The 17833-nt window shown below is 40.4% G+C and overlaps 1 protein-coding gene across 3 annotated transcripts; it reads left to right on the top strand.

Moving 5' to 3' along the window:
• Positions 1-256: 256 nt before the first annotated feature.
• Positions 257-13625, top strand: LOC5501712 (netrin receptor DCC). Of its 3 annotated transcripts, none has more exons than XM_048731603.1 (12): positions 257-624; positions 2230-2526; positions 2627-2923; positions 5489-5633; positions 6745-6959; positions 7763-8038; positions 8429-8816; positions 9138-9206; positions 9616-9693; positions 10951-11022; positions 11510-11572; positions 12536-13625. In XM_048731603.1, the coding sequence occupies exons 1-12, from the start codon at positions 543-545 to the stop codon at positions 12651-12653; spliced, it is 2100 nt and encodes a 699-aa protein (XP_048587560.1). In that variant the 5' UTR covers positions 257-542; the 3' UTR covers positions 12654-13625. The 3 variants fall into 3 exon arrangements, with proteins under 3 accessions (XP_048587560.1, XP_048587559.1, XP_048587558.1); XM_048731601.1 differs by having other exon boundaries at positions 270-624; positions 10627-11022; XM_048731602.1 differs by lacking the exon at positions 9616-9693 and having other exon boundaries at positions 264-624; positions 10627-11022.
• Positions 13626-17833: the final 4208 nt, after the last annotated feature.

The following is a 17833-nucleotide window of genomic DNA, read 5'->3' on the forward strand; positions in this document are numbered from 1 at the left end:
TTCCCATATAGCGGAACCTCGTGTTTAAGAAAATTGAGGGGCGGGGGCAACAGCCACGCCCATACTGGTTTCCTTATAATTTTAGAATGAAAATAAGCCCTTCCCCGACCCCTATAGGCGTTCCAATTTACCCCCCCCCCCCTCTCTCTCTCTCTCTCTCTCTCTCTCTCTCTCAAGATCAAGATCATATAATGGTTTCTCGTAACCAATATAAAAAGGATTCTTTTGCCCACTTTGCATTTACTAATACTATAAAACATAAGTACTAGTTGCCATCTAAAACACCCTAAGGTACTGCCACGCGTAAAGAGAGGCATGACACTATTCCGAAAAGGAAGTAACCGTAATCAAACACTCGACTCTGACTCTAAATACTATCACCACCCCTGAGGGGGGATAAACCGCTAACGCCTAGGGCATTATCGCAAAGCGTGTTACGGCATGTCAGCACGTGACGTTAAATCCTGTCACCACCCCTGGTGGGGAACCAACGATATAGCCAGAGAAGATCAGCAGCGAGAGGGAACTACATCATCGCAATCATGATACACAGGAATTCTAAGTCAGGATTTGTGTTCCAACTGCTTGTTATCTGGGCTTCACATGGACTTGCGCATGGAGTTTGTAAGTATGCCGTGGGTTTCCTTGGCTTGGTATGAGGGGAAGAAATTAGCATGCAAGGACAGGACGCTGGGATGTTATTGTTAACGTAATCTTGTGTTATAAATGCTACAAAGGATTTTTTAGATGAGCATCGTCATGAATCAGCAGCAAACATTGGCAGTAAACAAAGCGATGATTACGAGGTATAACACAGAAATTACTTGATTTAACAATAAATAGCCTTTATAAATTTCACAAAAAGCATTGTATAGACGAAGAAAGTTTGGAATAACACTGTGACTTTTCGAGTCTGAAAAGTCAAAACTTAATAATTACCAGAGTTGACTTCTTATTTTCTTGACTTTTTTCCTTGCTTTTGCTTGGAAAGGAAAGTAGCCAAGAGGAATCTCGGGCAAATATTGACTACAAATATCGTTGATGTTATTACAAAGCCCTCGTGCAGATTCACTCCAAACTGGACAAATAACGTCAATATTATTAGGTCACGAGCATCATGCACTCAGGAAATTGCAGTCTCTACTGCGATTTGCAGGAGACTCCCGTCCGCGCACAGGGTTGGGGGGGGGGGGGGGGGGGGTTTGGATATTGATGGCGATGGGAGGGAAAGGAGTGGTGGTGTTGGGGGGGGGGGATTTTGCGGTGAGTTAAAGCCGCAATCAGTATTAAGTCGCATTGTCACCAGTTTACATAACAATCTCTGACAATTTTTAACGGAAGACGCCAAAAATGTTTCAAAATTGTAAAAGCAGTGTGTCTATTGGAAGTTACTTTGAGGAGATGACTGATAATTTAGAGCGGATGGCTTGTTTAATAGCGCGGATTCTAATGGATTCTTTTGTCTCTTGTCATTTGAGGTTTCCGTCGGACCTCCGGAAGTAAACTGGTGACAATGCGGCTTTAAGCGCTTTTGCGTATGATATCTGTGGTAAATACACCCAATGTTTTACTATATATTGCTTTCAAAAGCGATACACCAAAAACTGGAATTTGGCAGAGTCGATTTCCAGTTTTTGGTGTATTGTATTCATTGTATTCATTGTTCTGGTACGAGATCGCGACAGTTTGGGCTTTTTGATTCTATTTGCTTTCAAAAGCGTATACAGTAGAACACCGCTCGAGCTAACGATACATTGAAAATTCACATAAAGCTGCTGATATATCGACAAATATTGTTATCATTTATTCCGTGTTAGGACTCTAACGATATGTATATATAAAACACGAAATGAGAACGTAATTATGGGGTCAAGGAAATAAAATATAGTTTGAGTTAGGGTGGCTCGAGCTATCTGAGTTCGAGTTATCAGAGAGTAAAAATAATTGAAAATTAATGCTCCCGCTCAATGCCGAATCACGCAAAGCAACCATTTTCATCGGATTATTCAAGCGAGCAACCAAGATATTTTCAAATATTGTCAATAACGATCAGACTTCATTCGTAGATTGTTTATTGCTTATCATTGAAAAATAACAGTTTATTTGCATAGGAAACTTAAAAAATTAACAATCTACGAAACAAGGAGTAGTTGATCGACATTTTTTATGTTATTTTTTGCGGCCGCTAGGTCTTTGAGCACGTGACTCACGGCTCTTATTCTTCGGTAGTTATTCTGCGGTTTGTGAAGAGTCCCCCACGAGTGACACAAGTTCCAGAAAGATCTGTTGCTATCCTTCCCTGTGCTGCGGAGTCCATCTTGCAACCACTTACATACAAATGGCTTCTTAACGGTCAGCTGCTGTCGATCAGATCAAATGGAAACTACACATGGCAAGGTTACCAAGGAAACCTGCTTATACCCAGTCTCCGCCAGAATAGTCTCAATGACGGCGGTTTGTTTCAATGCACTGCAAGTAATTCCTTGGGGTCGATACTGGGGCCTATTTCTGTACTGAGAGTCGCTTGTAAGTAGTTTTATAGTGCCGTAGTTTTATAGAGTCGTAGTGAGGGCCGCAATCTAGTCCTGGTAATAGAAATGACGATTCTTTTAAAAATTCTAAACAGATCTCGAACCGTACGAAGGACAAGCTATCTTAAAAGGATACTCCAAATACACATTCGAGTCATTCTGCTTGGACCCGCCCCTCGTGACAAGCGTTCCTATGGCAACTGTCACGTGGTCAAGGGTCACTGGTAGCGTCATCCATGATGGGGACAAGTTGGGAAGAGTGCTGATAGCGTCAGGCGGTCACCTCTGTGTCCTGGCCGCGGATAACACGGACATAGACATGTACACGTGCACCTTGAATAACCCCGTCACCCAACAATCATTTTCGATAAAACACAGCGTGGCTTTAGTAGGTAAGGGTCTTAAATGGATATGGAATTCAATATGGTTAAGGGTGTACTGACATCTGTTGCTAAGGAAAATTGAATATAGCATAAAAGCCTTAGAGAAAGTCATAAGGGTCTGATATTTGCCACCACAAGTTGACCACCACAAGTGTGCTGACTATTATGATGACGTTACCCCGTGACGTCATAATGTGACGTCGTAGATACAGATAAAAGCAAATATTTCAAGTAAAATTGCTCGAAAACAAATATTGAATAGGTTTTATGAATCTTGAGGGATGGGCACATTTAGCCAAGCATGCGTTTTAGAAATGATTGAGTAATTGTTTTTTTATGATTTTTCAAAGGTCCTGAAATCCAGATTATTTTATATAATTTTGGTTTCTGTTAGATTAACGCTTAATCCATGCTTGGCTATATGAAGGAGAATTTAACAAAAAGGAATACAGAAAGAATATTGCGTTTTGAAATAACAAAAAAGCTTTTTTTAGAAAACGCAGAACCGGAAACAAAGCCCGCGCGTGCTCATTCGGCCTGCCCAGACAAACTGTTATCTCACATTATGAAATTGAAATGAAGTTTAAAAACAAATTCCAATAGTGTTTCGTGGTATTTACACTTCAAAGGAACGATATCCGTCATGTCATGATGAAAATTGAAAAAGTATTTTGAGATTTTGATACAGCGCGCGCTACTTTGAAATAAAATTTTCAGTGCGTGCGCGAGCGTTCAGTGTTTGCAGCGCGCGTAGGTAGTGAAAATTGAAAACTTAGGCTTCAAAAAGGTTGGCTTGACTAAATCTTCGCTGAAACTTCGTTTTTACAAAATATTGGAAACAAAGCCCGCGCGTGCTCATTCGGCCTGCCCAGACAAACTGTTATCTCACATTATGAAATTGAAATGAAGTTTAAAAACAAATTCCAATAGTGTTTCGTGGTATTTACACTTCAAAGGAACGATATCCGTCATGTCATGATGAAAATTGAAAAAGTATTTTGAGATTTTGATACAGCGCGCGCTACTTTGAAATAAAATTTTCAGTGCGTGCGCGAGCGTTCAGTGTTTGCAGCGCGCGCAGGTAGTGAAAATTGAAAACTTAGGCTTCAAAAAGGTTGGCTTGACTAAATCTTCGCTGAAACTTCGTTTTTACAAAATATTGGAAATATCATCACCCGAAAAGGATGAGATCAACTTAAAGTCAATTTTGGAGAACTTAAAACGCATATTTTTATTTCTTTTACTTCAGGAAAGCTTGAAATGACGAATTCCGTGTTATGTATATGCGCGCGCTCAACGCCACCAGCGTAGCAACGTCGTTACTGAGCAACACTAATGTCAGTACACCCTTAAAAGGGGAATGCAGATAATCAACTTCATTTACGAAGCCCATCATTACATCGCCATCGCCATTATCATCATCACAAATGTAATGGGTGGTATTTTGGGTTATTTTAGATTTTGCAAAGATTTTAAGTAAGCGATTTTTGGATTGCGATTATAATTGTTTTACGTATTTTACGGATTGTTTCTCAAACGTGATTCTAATTCGATCCGTACACGTTTAGGAATTTACTTTCAACATGTTTCAAATTCCTTTAGATTAGTATCAATAGCTTGATAGTGATAATTGACTTAAGTTTAGCGTCCTTTACCATTTCCCAGGAAGATTAGTTTCTAAATTTGACAGGACAATGGACGCTAAGTAATTTGAACGGTAGTAAATGTTAGCGTCCCTAGAAAAATGCGCGTCCCCAAGCGAGTATAAAAGCGGCTGTTTTTACGGTATCTGTTAGTAGTTTAAGTACCGTTGAGCAAAGGAGGCGCATTGCTTGCGAGGCGTGATGCGGGAGCGAGAAATGCAGTTGCTCCGGGAAGACAGTCAGCAGAGATAAATTACAAGCTTAGATCGCTGTCCGTACGGGCCTGTATGCCAGTTGTGTTCAGTTTAATAACCGGTTGTAAATACTTTGTTTTTAAAACTAGCCTTTGGTTTAGGTTACCTTTTCTCGGGATTTGACTATGTTTGTTATCACTTAAAATTTATTATTTAATTTGTTAATAAATCCTTGCAAGTCCATGCCTTGCATCATGTATTCGTTCTCACGTTGCCTTTCGCTCGATCGTTTTCGTTTCATTCCATTTATTTTTGCCTACTTTTTGGCTGGTTTCAGAACCTGATAGTTTTGCTTTCAGTATTGCATTTGTTTCTACATTTTTCGTAACCGCGCGGTAAATGTCAAGTTCCGACGGTTACACAAACATCATTATTATGACCATCATCATCATCATCATTATCATCATAATAAAAAAACATCACCTTATAGGACCTTTTATTTTTTTAACCCTTATGAAAGGGTTTTTGTCTATCATTTTCTCATGATTTGTTAATTAATTGCTCAGCGCATTGATTGTTGTGATGCTAAGGATGCACAATCGTTCGAAATAGCATATAACACAAATTGCATTGAACTTTAGCTTATTTATATCACAACCTTAAAAAAAGGAGCCAACTTCAACCCAAGGCAAGTCCCTCCTTGAGCGTGAGTCATACATTTCGCTGTCTTCCCTCAGGGATGTCGACAAGTCAAAAGCTGTCGTTTCTCAAGCGCCCGCGTGACGCCCAAGTGGTCGAAGGACGTGACCAGTTCGTGGTGTTTGAGTGTATCATGTCCTGGGAAGTGGAATACTTAGGGAACTATACCTACAACGGCTATTAGTAAGTCATTTACTGTCGAACCCGTTGTATCGCAATGTCGCATTTTCAAAACATCGATTTGTTTTTGTCTTTTGGGATTTTTTGTTCCGCCAGTCAAATTATTCTAAGCCAATCAGATTCTTGCCATCTCTCGCCTAGTGCAGTTGCCTGGCTTTGTGTCGCGACACTGTCTGGTTTTCGTCCAGAGGATAGCCAGGTAAGTGCACAAAGACTCTGATTTGCTAAGAATGGTTTTACTGACGGAACAGAAAACCAAAACAAATCGCGATACAACGGATTCGACAGTAAGTAAAAAAGGTATTCCTACAACGGTTATTAGTGAGTCAATGCAGTTACACACTTACTAAAAAAGATTCCTACAACGGCTACTAGTAAGTCATTTCAGATAAACAAAAGGTATTTCTACAACGGTTTTTAGTAAGTTCTGTTACAAACTCAAATCAAGCTATCCCGAATGGCTTTTAGTCAAGGTCAATGCAGTTATTCACTCACTAAAATATATCCACAAGGGTTTCGTAGATGAGATCCATCCCCGGGAGGACCGAAGTACACTTGAAATTCCATTGTTGCCGAAACCCTCAATTTTTCTTATTCACGCTATGAAACCGTGATAACCCTTACCAACTCTAATGCCTAATTTAAATATGCTCCGTTTGATTGAGTCTTAATCCAATACGCTTACACGCATTTTTATGAAGTCTTATCACATAGCCGTAGCAGGCTTCGAATAATTGAGTGAAGGGGGCATGATACAGAAACATTGAGAAAACATTGGGGAGGGGCACAGCCACGCCCCTACTGGTCATTTCCTTATCACAGCCACTCCTTGCTACGACCCTAGATCAGCCCTGTTCAGGTCACATTTGTAATAACCTGCCACATTTGTTATAATGGCCACACATTTGTAGTAATCTATCTGATATCTTATGAAAGAAACATTGTATGACATCCAAACTTGGTAGGTGTCATGTAGGTGTCAAGGGGTGGGAGGTGGGGGGGGGGGGGGGGGGGGTACAACCAGATGGTCATATTATATATGTGACCTCAACAAGCCCTTCTGTAAACTGTAAACCTCTTAACAGCTCCCTTTCCTCCTTTTGTCTTTCGAAAGTTTTCCAGTTAAACCCAAGATCTCGTGGTACAAAGGGAACAACGTGTTATCACCAAGTAGCAAGTATGGCTTCGTGCATAATACAACGTCTACAAAGATCGCTATTTACCGCCCTACCAAGGCCGACGAGGGGACATACAGATGCGTGGCAATAGATACAAGCAATGTTGTGTTTGTAGCCCAAGCTCAACTTACCGTCAAGACTGAGATAGAAGGTACTGAAGAGGTCTTGAATGCAGCGATTAAATCCGCTTTGTCACCAGTTTACTTCCGGTCGATCACGTAACAATATCCGATGGAAAACGCGAGAAATATTTCAAAATATTGAAAGCAGTGTGTTTATTGGAAGTTTCTTTGAGGATCTGATTGATAATTTAGAGCGGATGGCCTGTTTAATATCTCGGATTTTAATAGATTCTTTTGTCTTTTAACGGTTTAGGTTTCCGTCGGACCTCCGACATGACATCTCTGGACGATTCTAGTTAGCGTAAAAATCGTTTTTCTTGCGCAAATTAACTAAAACTTGCTTGAACTTGTTGGCGCTATATTCTGAACATGGGATGTTATCTTGCTGTTTGCTCGCTATCGTAAATTGATCGGATGAGTATGAGCTGTTTACGCCATTGTTTGTCAGTCTGCAATCGACTGGCAAGGCTGAATTCCCTCGCAAAGATGCAAGATGTCCTAATGGTCCTGTGATAACGGCATGCATATTCCAACTGCATATAGCCAGACTTTGTACGCTTATATGATCGAGTGTATCCAATAGGTCCCAATGTAGTCAGTCGCGTACCCAGGATTGGCTGAGGGGGGTGCGCAGTCATAGGTATCATATGGAAAAAAGCATAGTATTTGAAGATTTCTTAATAAAAAATGACCCACTTTTTGGCCGCAAAGTTGCACCCCCCTTCCCTGTGTACGTGCCTGGTAGTTTACTGTCTCGTGCGAGAATTAATCATTGGATTAATCAGTGGATTTATATCATTGAATCATGTGTTTATCCATTCTACTTATTTAGAATCCAGTCCAAAGTTTGATGGTACTTTACCTCCCTCAATGGTCGCCTTCCTGGGAAAATCAGCCAAGATCACCTGCCCTCGCGCGAGAGGGGCGTTAACCTACACGTGGTACCACAACGCCGTCCCAGTCTCACCTGATCACAGGGTCTCAGTCACGAGTAATGGCAGCCTGTTGATCAAAGATGTCATGAGGCCTGATAACGGGATATATCAGGTTTTTGCAGAGAATTCGTTCGGAAAGAGCAGTGCGGAGCCTGTATACTTACTCGTCTCAGGTAAGTTATGTTCTTTGTCAGTCGCCATTTTGTCATCCTAGCCAAAGACCAAGTGTGACAATGCATCCATTTCCATCAGCTGATTTGGGAAATTCAATGCGATATTTTCGATAGAATTTTATAATTAAACTTTATTTTTAGATCAATATTTCGAGAGTTTTACACATTATATGTCTTTCAATATTGAATTAAAACAATAAAAAAGGTGTTTGGCTGACAACGGCACTTTGAGTTCCACGGGACGCATTACTTATCACGGTGATACGGAATCAGTCAACTTTAGGTCTAGATCCATCCCTGTCACCTTTATCTGTCAAATGTTCAACCATTATTTACCTTTTCTTTGTAACGTGGAAATTGCCTTGGTAACTTATTATAATCTTTCTTCAGAGCTTAATGTAATAAGCACAACGTCTACATCGCCATCGCCATTGCCATCACCATCACCTACGTCAATAACACCACCTGCATCAGTAACTCTGCCAAACTCAACGAATTCCATTCAACCAACAACGGTTGCCAAGGAGCAGCCGTCATCAAGGGAACCATTCACAGAACCCAATACAAGGTTACCCAGTTCCAAGAAGGTTGAGCCCTGGAAAAATATACCAGGCAGCAAATATTTCCCCGGAAGAGACGGGTCAACAGAAAGTGCTGGACTTGGTGCGAAAATGGAGCAGAGCAGGACGGAAAGATGGAGGACGATTGCCTTGGTCTGCCTGGTAACTATTGGCCTTGTGGTGCTTGGTCTTATAGTTCTGTTTACTTATTATAAAAGGTAAGGTAAAAGGGGGCGGATTCATTTATGTCTATGTGTGTGTCAATGGGGGAGGGGGGTGAAATACAGTAAGGGAAGGGGGGGGGGGTGAAGGACTAGGATCTTTTCTTAGGCAGTTCTAGGTATTTGTTTTTAAGATGTGAATGAAATGAAGATAGTTACAAGGTAAAATATAACAGGGCCATACCTAGCCGGGACAGCTGCTTCCCCACCCCTCCCCCGACATTATAGTAGGGAAAGAAAACAGACTAAGGCTTGCCCCGCCTCCGGAACACTTATTCTAAGGCCAGAAGTTTTGTGACAGATTTGCAACTGTTACAGAAAAAACTTGCTCAAACTTCCAAGCGTATCGTTCTCGAAGAACACCAGGCGTCTCTCGCACAGTGAAAGGTAACGACCAATCAACAACCAATTTTTATATAAAAATGTTTTTGGAGTTTTTCTCGGATTTCCTGTGATGTTCCAGGTTCTCAGGACCCACCACAGGAGTACTGTACTTTTCGGGTTTCCTGTGGTGCCCTAGGTTCATATGTCTCACCACAGCAATCCCGTTCTTTTCGGGTTTTCTGTGGTTTTCTAGGTTCTTATGTCCCACCACAAGAATCCCGTTCTTTTCAGGTTTTCTTTGTGTTCTAGGTTCTCATAAACCACCACAGAAGACCCGTTTTTTCGGGTTTCCTGTGGTAATCAATGTTCTCATGGTCCACAACAGGAATCCCGAGTAGGACGCTGCTGTGAGGGGATGTTTGGGGATGTTTCATTTCTGCTTTCATGATAGCTTCATATTGGCTTTTTGTAGCACCACACCGGACTACGATCTACGACTCGACAGCAAGAACCCTCTTTACGGGGACAGTCGGACAAACAGAGAAGAAAGGTGTAGAGCCTATCACTCCCCACTCCCCCACGGGACAGTCAGACAACAATCATCTCCTCCTCCCCCACGGGACAGTCAGACAAACAATCATCTCCTCCTCACCCACGGGACAGTCAGACAAACAATCATCTCCTCCTCACCGACGGGACAGTCAGACAAACAATCATCTCCTCCTCACCCACGGGACAGTCAGACAAACAATCATCTCCTACTCCCCCACGGGACAGTCAGACAAACAATCATCTCCTACTCACCCACGGGACAGTCAGACAAACAATCATCTCCTCCTCACCCACGGGACAGTCAGACAAACAATCATCTCCTACTCCCCCACGGGACAGTCAGACAAACAATCATCTCTCCCTCCCTCACGGGAAAGTCAGACAAACAATCATCTCCTCCTCCCCCACGGGACAGTCAGACAAACAGAGAAGAAAAGTATAGAGCATATCACTCTCCCACGGGGACAAACAATCACCTTCTACCCCCTCACGGGGACAGTCAGACAAATAATTATCTCCTACCCCCTCACGGGACAGTCAGACAAACAATTACCTCCTACCCCCTCACGGGGACAGTCAGACAAACAATCATCTCCTACTCCCCCAACGGTACAGTCAGACAAACAATCACCTCCTACCCCCTCACGGGGAGAGTCAAACAAACAATCATCTCCTACTCCCCCACCGAGACAGTCAGACAAACAATCACCTCCTATCCCCTCACGGGGACAGTCAAACAAACAATCATCTCCTACTCCCCCACCGGGATAGTCAGACAAACTCGTTACACTCTCCCACTCCCTCACGGAGACAGTCAGTACTCTTTTACTCCCAAACGGAGTGACAAACACACTTGACAAACATCATCTCATTACTCCACACCCCCCTTCCCAAGGGTTTATAAAAAAATCTGTTATTTGTGTGTTTTCAGATTTGAAAGCAATGTATACGTGTCAATTCACGATGACTCAAACCCACTGTACAGCGGTTTTTGCCCTAACAGGCAAGAACCGAATAGTTCCAAAAATCCAATGTACAGCGGTACACACCATGATAGGCAAGACCCGGATAGTGGCAAAAATCATCTGTACAGCGGTATACACCATAACAGGCAAGAGCCGAATAGTTCCAAAAATCCCCTGTACAGCGGTACACACCATGATAGGGAAGACCCGGATAGTTGCAAAAATCATCTGTACAGCGGTATACACCCTGACAGGCAATATCATGATGTTGACAAAACTCATCTATACAGCAGTATATACCTTGATAGTCAAGACCCGCACAAGGACAAGAATCATCCGTACAGCGGTATACATCCTGACGGGTAAGTCCCGGATGATAAAGGTAATTTGTACGTGGTTTAGATACTGTAGGGTAGTAAAATGGGAGTTACTATTTTGTTCGCTATTTTAACTGTGCGCGGGAGATTGGGTCGAGTTCATAAGCGGACAGCATGCTGAGACAATTTAAGGGGACGCAATTCAACTTGGCGTCATAAGTATGTTAATGTGATACTAAAGGAAAGCCAGAAAATGGAGGGTTTTGGCAAATGTGCTCCCGGAATATCTTGGTTAGATATATTCAAAACATCAACATTGGCAACGTTCAACGCCATGTTGAATTGCATCCCATCCCCCGCGCAACGATAGAATGGCGAATACAATATGACAAGACAGTCATGAAAAGGAGGGTAAAAGCGCATAGAAAATTACTTGAAGAGAAACAAAAAATATCTCAAGTTAGCTTGATACGATTTATCGTGGTTTTGAGTTATTAAAAAAATACTGTAAATATGTTTTATCATCCATCAGTTCCGGTGCGTTCCCGTCACGTACTTCAACGAGAGAAACTTCGACGACAAGCAACATTTACGAGTAAGTCATTATGCTTATAACTCCAGGTAATCAGGCGCGTATCCAGGATTTGCTAAGAGGTAGCGCAGATGACGGCCGCTATCTTGGATAATGCTCTGCGCAGAAAGGAGAGGAAGGAAAAATGCGCGGGGCAGGCGGGAGTGCTGCTTTCTCGAAAAAAAAAAATAATGAAATTTCAAAGTTGCAAAAGGAGAGGGGACTAGGTTGCAGTCCCTTGTAATGGGAGGTCGCTAAGGTGGAAATGCAAAACCATTCCATAATCCCATTAGCTCAGTCCTGTTCCCGGATCATCTCGTTCCGATGCGGCTTTCTTTGTTATATATTAGCTACTGTGTAGATAACTGTCCATATGTCTTGAATATATCTTAACAGTCTTTTAATCAAACTGAAATTGATGACATTTGCCGTTATGACCAAAGCTTGTAAGTAGTACGATTAACAAAACTGTGCCACAGAAATGTATCTTATAAATTTTGCACAAGGTGCCCCCCTCAAAGCAAAAGTGTGTCATTTCATTATATATTGTCCCAATATGCGCACCATACCACACCCCATATGAAGAAAACGTTGTCGTTTTGAGGGACTGGTACCGAGGAATCTTAGTTTCTTTTCAGATACTTTCTCCATTGACCAAGGGTGGTCACAGTCACTGTTTTTCTCTTCTGATTACAATCCATAAAGTTTACGAAGCACCTGCGGTACGACAACCTTAAAAATGACAAGAATCATGCAGTTTTTCCAAATAAGGAATATATTAGTTTCCTCATATGGAAGTGACCGTGTTTGTCAAAAGCGAGAATTTTTGGCAAAATTTTCTTGATATGCTGCCCTCAGCCAATCCTGGGTACATTGTGTGTTCCTATCAAATATCACAAAATACTGTCACTTATTTACTAATTTGAAACTTGATAATGTTTGGCCATTGATTTCTTGCTCATGTGATTTTTGTATATTACCATCTAGGCCTGTGGCCAGCCTAGAAATACTGGAGGCATCAAATGGCATACAAGGAACATCATGTGACCTTCAGGGAGCATCACATGACAACACAGCCATGGAGTGTGACAAGGAGACCGAATGAAGAGGAGAGGGCTTGGGGAGAACAGACAATCTTTTCCTTTCTCGTTTTTAAGAAAATAATTGACTTAGCAAAACTAACAAAAAAAAAATAGAGATGAAAACCTTATTTTCATAAACACATAAATATTCATAAGTAAGGCTTAAGGCATACGTCGAAACTAACATGAACCAAATCAATCTAATAATTGGTGCGTGTCCGAGTCGACCTTATTTACAAGTGGCGACACACTACGAGCCTATAATATTTTCTAGGAGATAATACCTTTAAAGTATTTTTTTCATACCTTCTTGAAATTTGCACGTAATAATTCATATCCAGTGAAATAATTCATATCCAGTTACTGTTAGGATTTTATTATTGCCTCAGAACAAAAGAACACTATGAATATGCACAAAAAATGAATGCTGCTGGGCTCAGCTAGAAACACATATAATTGCCGACTAGTATTTCCAATACTCATCAAAAAAATTTAAAACAGCACATTTGTTGCAAATCGACAATTCGCATTTCAGGGACGTATTTTGTCTTCAAAGCAGGACCAGCATTTTTATGTTGACTTCTGTAAAATTCGCCATTTTGTTGAACAGTACGTGAAGCGCATGCTCTGTCAGTGGGGATCCGGCTTTTTTGTAAATGAGAGGGCGTACTTGCAGATTTGTAAAGGTTTGAATTTGAATCAATTATTTTTCTCATTTGCATAATGTTCTTATTCGGTTCAAGTTCCGTTCGACGTATGCCGGCAACCCGCGCCACATACGATCCGATTCGACTCGGCGACTCGAACTTGAATCTATTTATAACAGTTGAACCAATTCGCGGCAAACGTCGTACCGTTCATGTACCTATATCCAAAACAATAGGTTCGACTGAATTAGGTTCATGTTAGGTTCGACCTGTGCCTTTAGCCTTAGATACAATAAATATAAAAAAATAAACTTAAGATATTATACAAATACACTTAGCACATGGACAGCATCTGCCTTTTTTCCTTTCCTTGCTTTTCTTTGCTTTCTTTTTTCTCTTCTTTTTCGACATGATGGAAAACCTCGTTCATGAAAACCTTCAAGATTTTGGCAGTTTAGTGTTTTGCTCTGATCATATCCTTTGCGTTATTTATAAACTTTGGGACGAAAAGGGGGACGAAAGCTTTACATTTTCCGGGCTCTAATTAACGTTTTGGCGGGCTCTAATATATTAGGGAAACATGGCGAGCACGACTCACAATCTTCTCGACTCGATGAGGAGGAGGTTTGAAATAATAAAAGAAGATTCTGTTCCCAAAAATACAGAAAAAACAAAAATCCTGGGCGATAAAAAAGTTCACCGAGTGTTGCACGAAGCGAAGTGTTGAATGTTATTTTCACAGCATCAGCTCCTTGGATCTTGAAGGCATTTTACGTCGTTTCTATGCTGAAGTCAAAACAAAAGTCAAGAAGGACCTCTCGCCGAGAACAGTAATGATTGCAAACAAGGCAGTTTATCCGTGGGCTGGCGGGGAAGTGAATGTAAGTTTTTCATCCTCGATCGAAACAAATATATGAATAGGAATTTGGCACGACATGCCAAATTGTCACTTTTTCAATTGCACAAGAAATTTTAATTCCTACAAGAGACATTCCGTTAAACTTTCTATATTTTTAAACAGTTGTTTCATTTATACAAAGAACCTTGAACACGTGTATATTTAGCAACGGTTGTGAAGTGAAATGAAGTTGTATTTAACTTAATTATGTTTAAAAATTTTAATGAATTAGAAATATCACGCGATTTATCCGCGTTTTCCGATGTATTAAAAATGTTTTTGATTTTGCGCTGAATGCTCTTCAAAAATCGCTGCGCTCGGGCTTAAATGAGCTCGAGTCGGGCCCAAAACATATTTAACGCCCGCAAACATCAACTAATTGTTATATTCTTCGCCTATTTTTGGAGTGTTTTTTTTTTTTTCAAACAGTTTTTCGTTGCTTTTGATAGGCTTGGGCAAGAGACCTTGATGTAAGAGAACGAATCCCCCGTATTAGGGTATGTTCCAATGATGACGTCCATGAAAGCTATTTTTAGAACAAGCAGTTATTTTTAGATACGCCTCTGATTGGTTAGCGCTCACGTTTCCTAGCAACATGAGTCAAACGCGCGATCACATCTTGAGCGGTGTAACCGGCAGAGGCTGTTATGGAAATCTTTTTGACCGAAAACCATCCTTTTTTACAAACGCTGTGAAAATGATATTCCATAGAGTACGCTGGATCCAATCAACCGTTTCTCGGACATTGAAATGCATAGAGTGCGTGATTTTAGGCTCGGGGATCAACTTCCCCAGTAACAGTTTTCACGGCTGATTCGCAAATTATAAAGTAAAACAACAATCAATCATAAATCTGTGTTTACAACACACAATTCTCTTCCAATTCCCTTTTAATGAAAAAGAACCCAGAACTTAATACCATTATATTCACACCGATATTGTGGTCATTAAGGCAGGTATTTCACAAATAAAAGATTTTAAGTCTCCATAATGAAGTAAATCTTATTCCGATGACAAGAGTTTCTTGAGTGACATTATTTCTGAACATTTGCGTGAAGAAAAGTTCATTCATCATCTAAAAATATTGTAAATCAAAGAAAAATAAAGGCCTTCTTGTATTTAAATACATAACATAGACTGACAATGCCTAAGTTTTTCATCTCACCGTATTGAAGAGAAAAATAACTTTTTAGGAGTCAGCCTGATGCATCTTGAATGAACTCCAAACTCGCTGTTTCCCCGACGTCTTCCCGTTCAATATTTATATAACATTTAGATAACTTAACATTAGATAACTTAACAGATACCAGGACACCATCCTACAAGTAGCATTGTAATCATGAGCAGAGAAGCAGCTAAACGGATAAAAACAGGTAGCGAACGAAGTCAAGAAGTGCGAGGGAAAAAAATTGGGAAATGTACTATAGCTCGCGAGGTGCCTATAACCAAATATGGCGCGATGAACCATATATGGATGCTATGATTGACAAGCTCGCGCAATCTAAAAGTAGCTTTCATGGACGTTATCATGGGCCACGGGGATTCGTTCTCTTATATCATGGTCTCTTGTCTTGGTTGCATCTTTACCCTTAAAGAGATAAAATTCGGTTGACTCACTAAGAGACCAAGATTCTACCAAGATTAGCCGAAAATCTAAAACCTTAGTTTCTTGTGCCATTGAGGTGGGGGGGGGGGGGGGGGGGGTAAGCATAGTTTCACGTTCTGTGCTTACATGGGCTTCCTGTGGGCTTGTCACGTGTTTTTTATATTGTTGATAGTTAACATGGCGAAACCGCCGATACAAACAGACTCCATTATTCGCAAAACCTATGTATTCAGGGGGGAGGGGGGTGTTTATCGTCTCATCAAAACTCGTGGTTTTAATTGCTAAAAAGATTTCATTTGACATATTAGAAGTATGTTAAGTGCTTGAAACCTAGAATAATTAGAATTCTGAGAAATCCCCGTCATAGAAGACATAGGGCCTCGTTTTACGGGCTTATTTACGGCAGAAATATTTGAATGTGGAAATAAAATAAAAAAATTACTAAAAAAGTCGATGAAAAAAATGCTGATGTATAATCATATCATTTCTAAGATTCTAGTTTTGATGCTCGGTTTAATTTTGGGGAATTCTGGAATGTTTTCTGTACAGTCGGGGAAAAAGAGGGGACAATTATCGTAAGAAATACATAAAGCCAAAAAAATAATTAGCCAAAATAATTCAAACTTTCACAGAATACTGTGGTCAAGGGCTATTCAAGCAAAATATGGGAAAGAAAGCGAAAACGAATCGGTATCGGATCGATAACTGATCGGCTGCCACTGTCAGCTGTGTGGCAAAATATGGGAAAGAAAGCGAAAACGAATCGGTATCGGATCGATAACTGATCGGCTGCCACTGTCAGCTGTGTGGCAAAATATGGGAAAGAAAGCGAAAACGAATCGGTATCGGATCGATAACTGATCGGCTGCCACTGTCAGCTGTGTGGCTGCGAATAGTTTCTCAGCCCAAAAAAGAAAGTGATTACAGCTTTATAGATTTTCATTATAAAACGAAGAAATTGCGTATTGCCTTTGCATTTTATTGCATTTTGTTCTTTAATACATGTAATGCAATGACTGCCTTTCTGTTCCAATCATACACTCGTTCACATACTTCGTCATTGTTTTAATTTCGTGTTGAATGGACCAATGATATCGCAGCTTAGAATAAAACACCATCCAGAAAGGCCTCGCTGAATGAAGTGAAGGAATGACCTGTCATCTACTAAACCGCAAATGTATACAGGGTAACTCATGTATAGCGAAACTTCTTAAATGTGCAACCATGTGATCTGAGTGCTTTGAGACTTCATGTCTGCATATAGCTCTGGCTAACATATCTATGCCTTAGCGTCTGAGCAAGCTGTCTAAGATTGAAGGTTGAGCTGAAGAAAACGAGAGAGAAAGCCAAGGAAAGGTTCACCATAAACAGGTAAGTTATTAAAGTCGACAGAACGATCGTTTAAGCAACATGTTTATCGAAAACAATATCACGTCAATCTAGAGGTAGAGCCTTGAAAAAGTTTCTAAAACTTTCTTAAAGCATAATGATCAAGAAGTGACAAAATTCTCATTCAAAATTACATCTCACACATCCAGATTTAATTTTTCAGTCCCTTTTCCCAGTAATTTTCCCACTTTACTGCTTCTAATCTACGGAAACCAAAACATTCATTAAGTTCCGTCTTCTTACGTCATATGCTTGATAAAAACTTACAAATTAACAATATTAGAAAAATCTAATGCTAGGGGTGTCTATAAATGAATGTCTAACTTAGATTTGTATCAAAGAAATGTTCAATCGCGTTAAAGGGTTTTCTTTTTTGTAATCTAAAAGAATTTTCTTTTGATCTGCTATGCAGACGTTTTGTTCCAATGATGAATTTTTCATTGCAGAAAACAATGCAAATAATCGTATTCAAATTTAGTTATTATAACAGAAAGAGTTGTAAAACATCATAGCACATGCAATTAAGAAGTATGAAAACACCACATTCGTATTATCATATCAATTTATCATTCGCTTCCTCCATTGTGGCCACAGTCATAGATCACTAAATATCGCGTTGTTTTTAACTTTGAGTAATATATGCCACGTAAAGGATAAGAGCCA

The sequence above is a fragment of the Nematostella vectensis genome, chromosome 8, assembly GCF_932526225.1.
Source record: "Nematostella vectensis chromosome 8, jaNemVect1.1, whole genome shotgun sequence".
NCBI lineage: Eukaryota > Metazoa > Cnidaria > Anthozoa > Actiniaria > Edwardsiidae > Nematostella > Nematostella vectensis.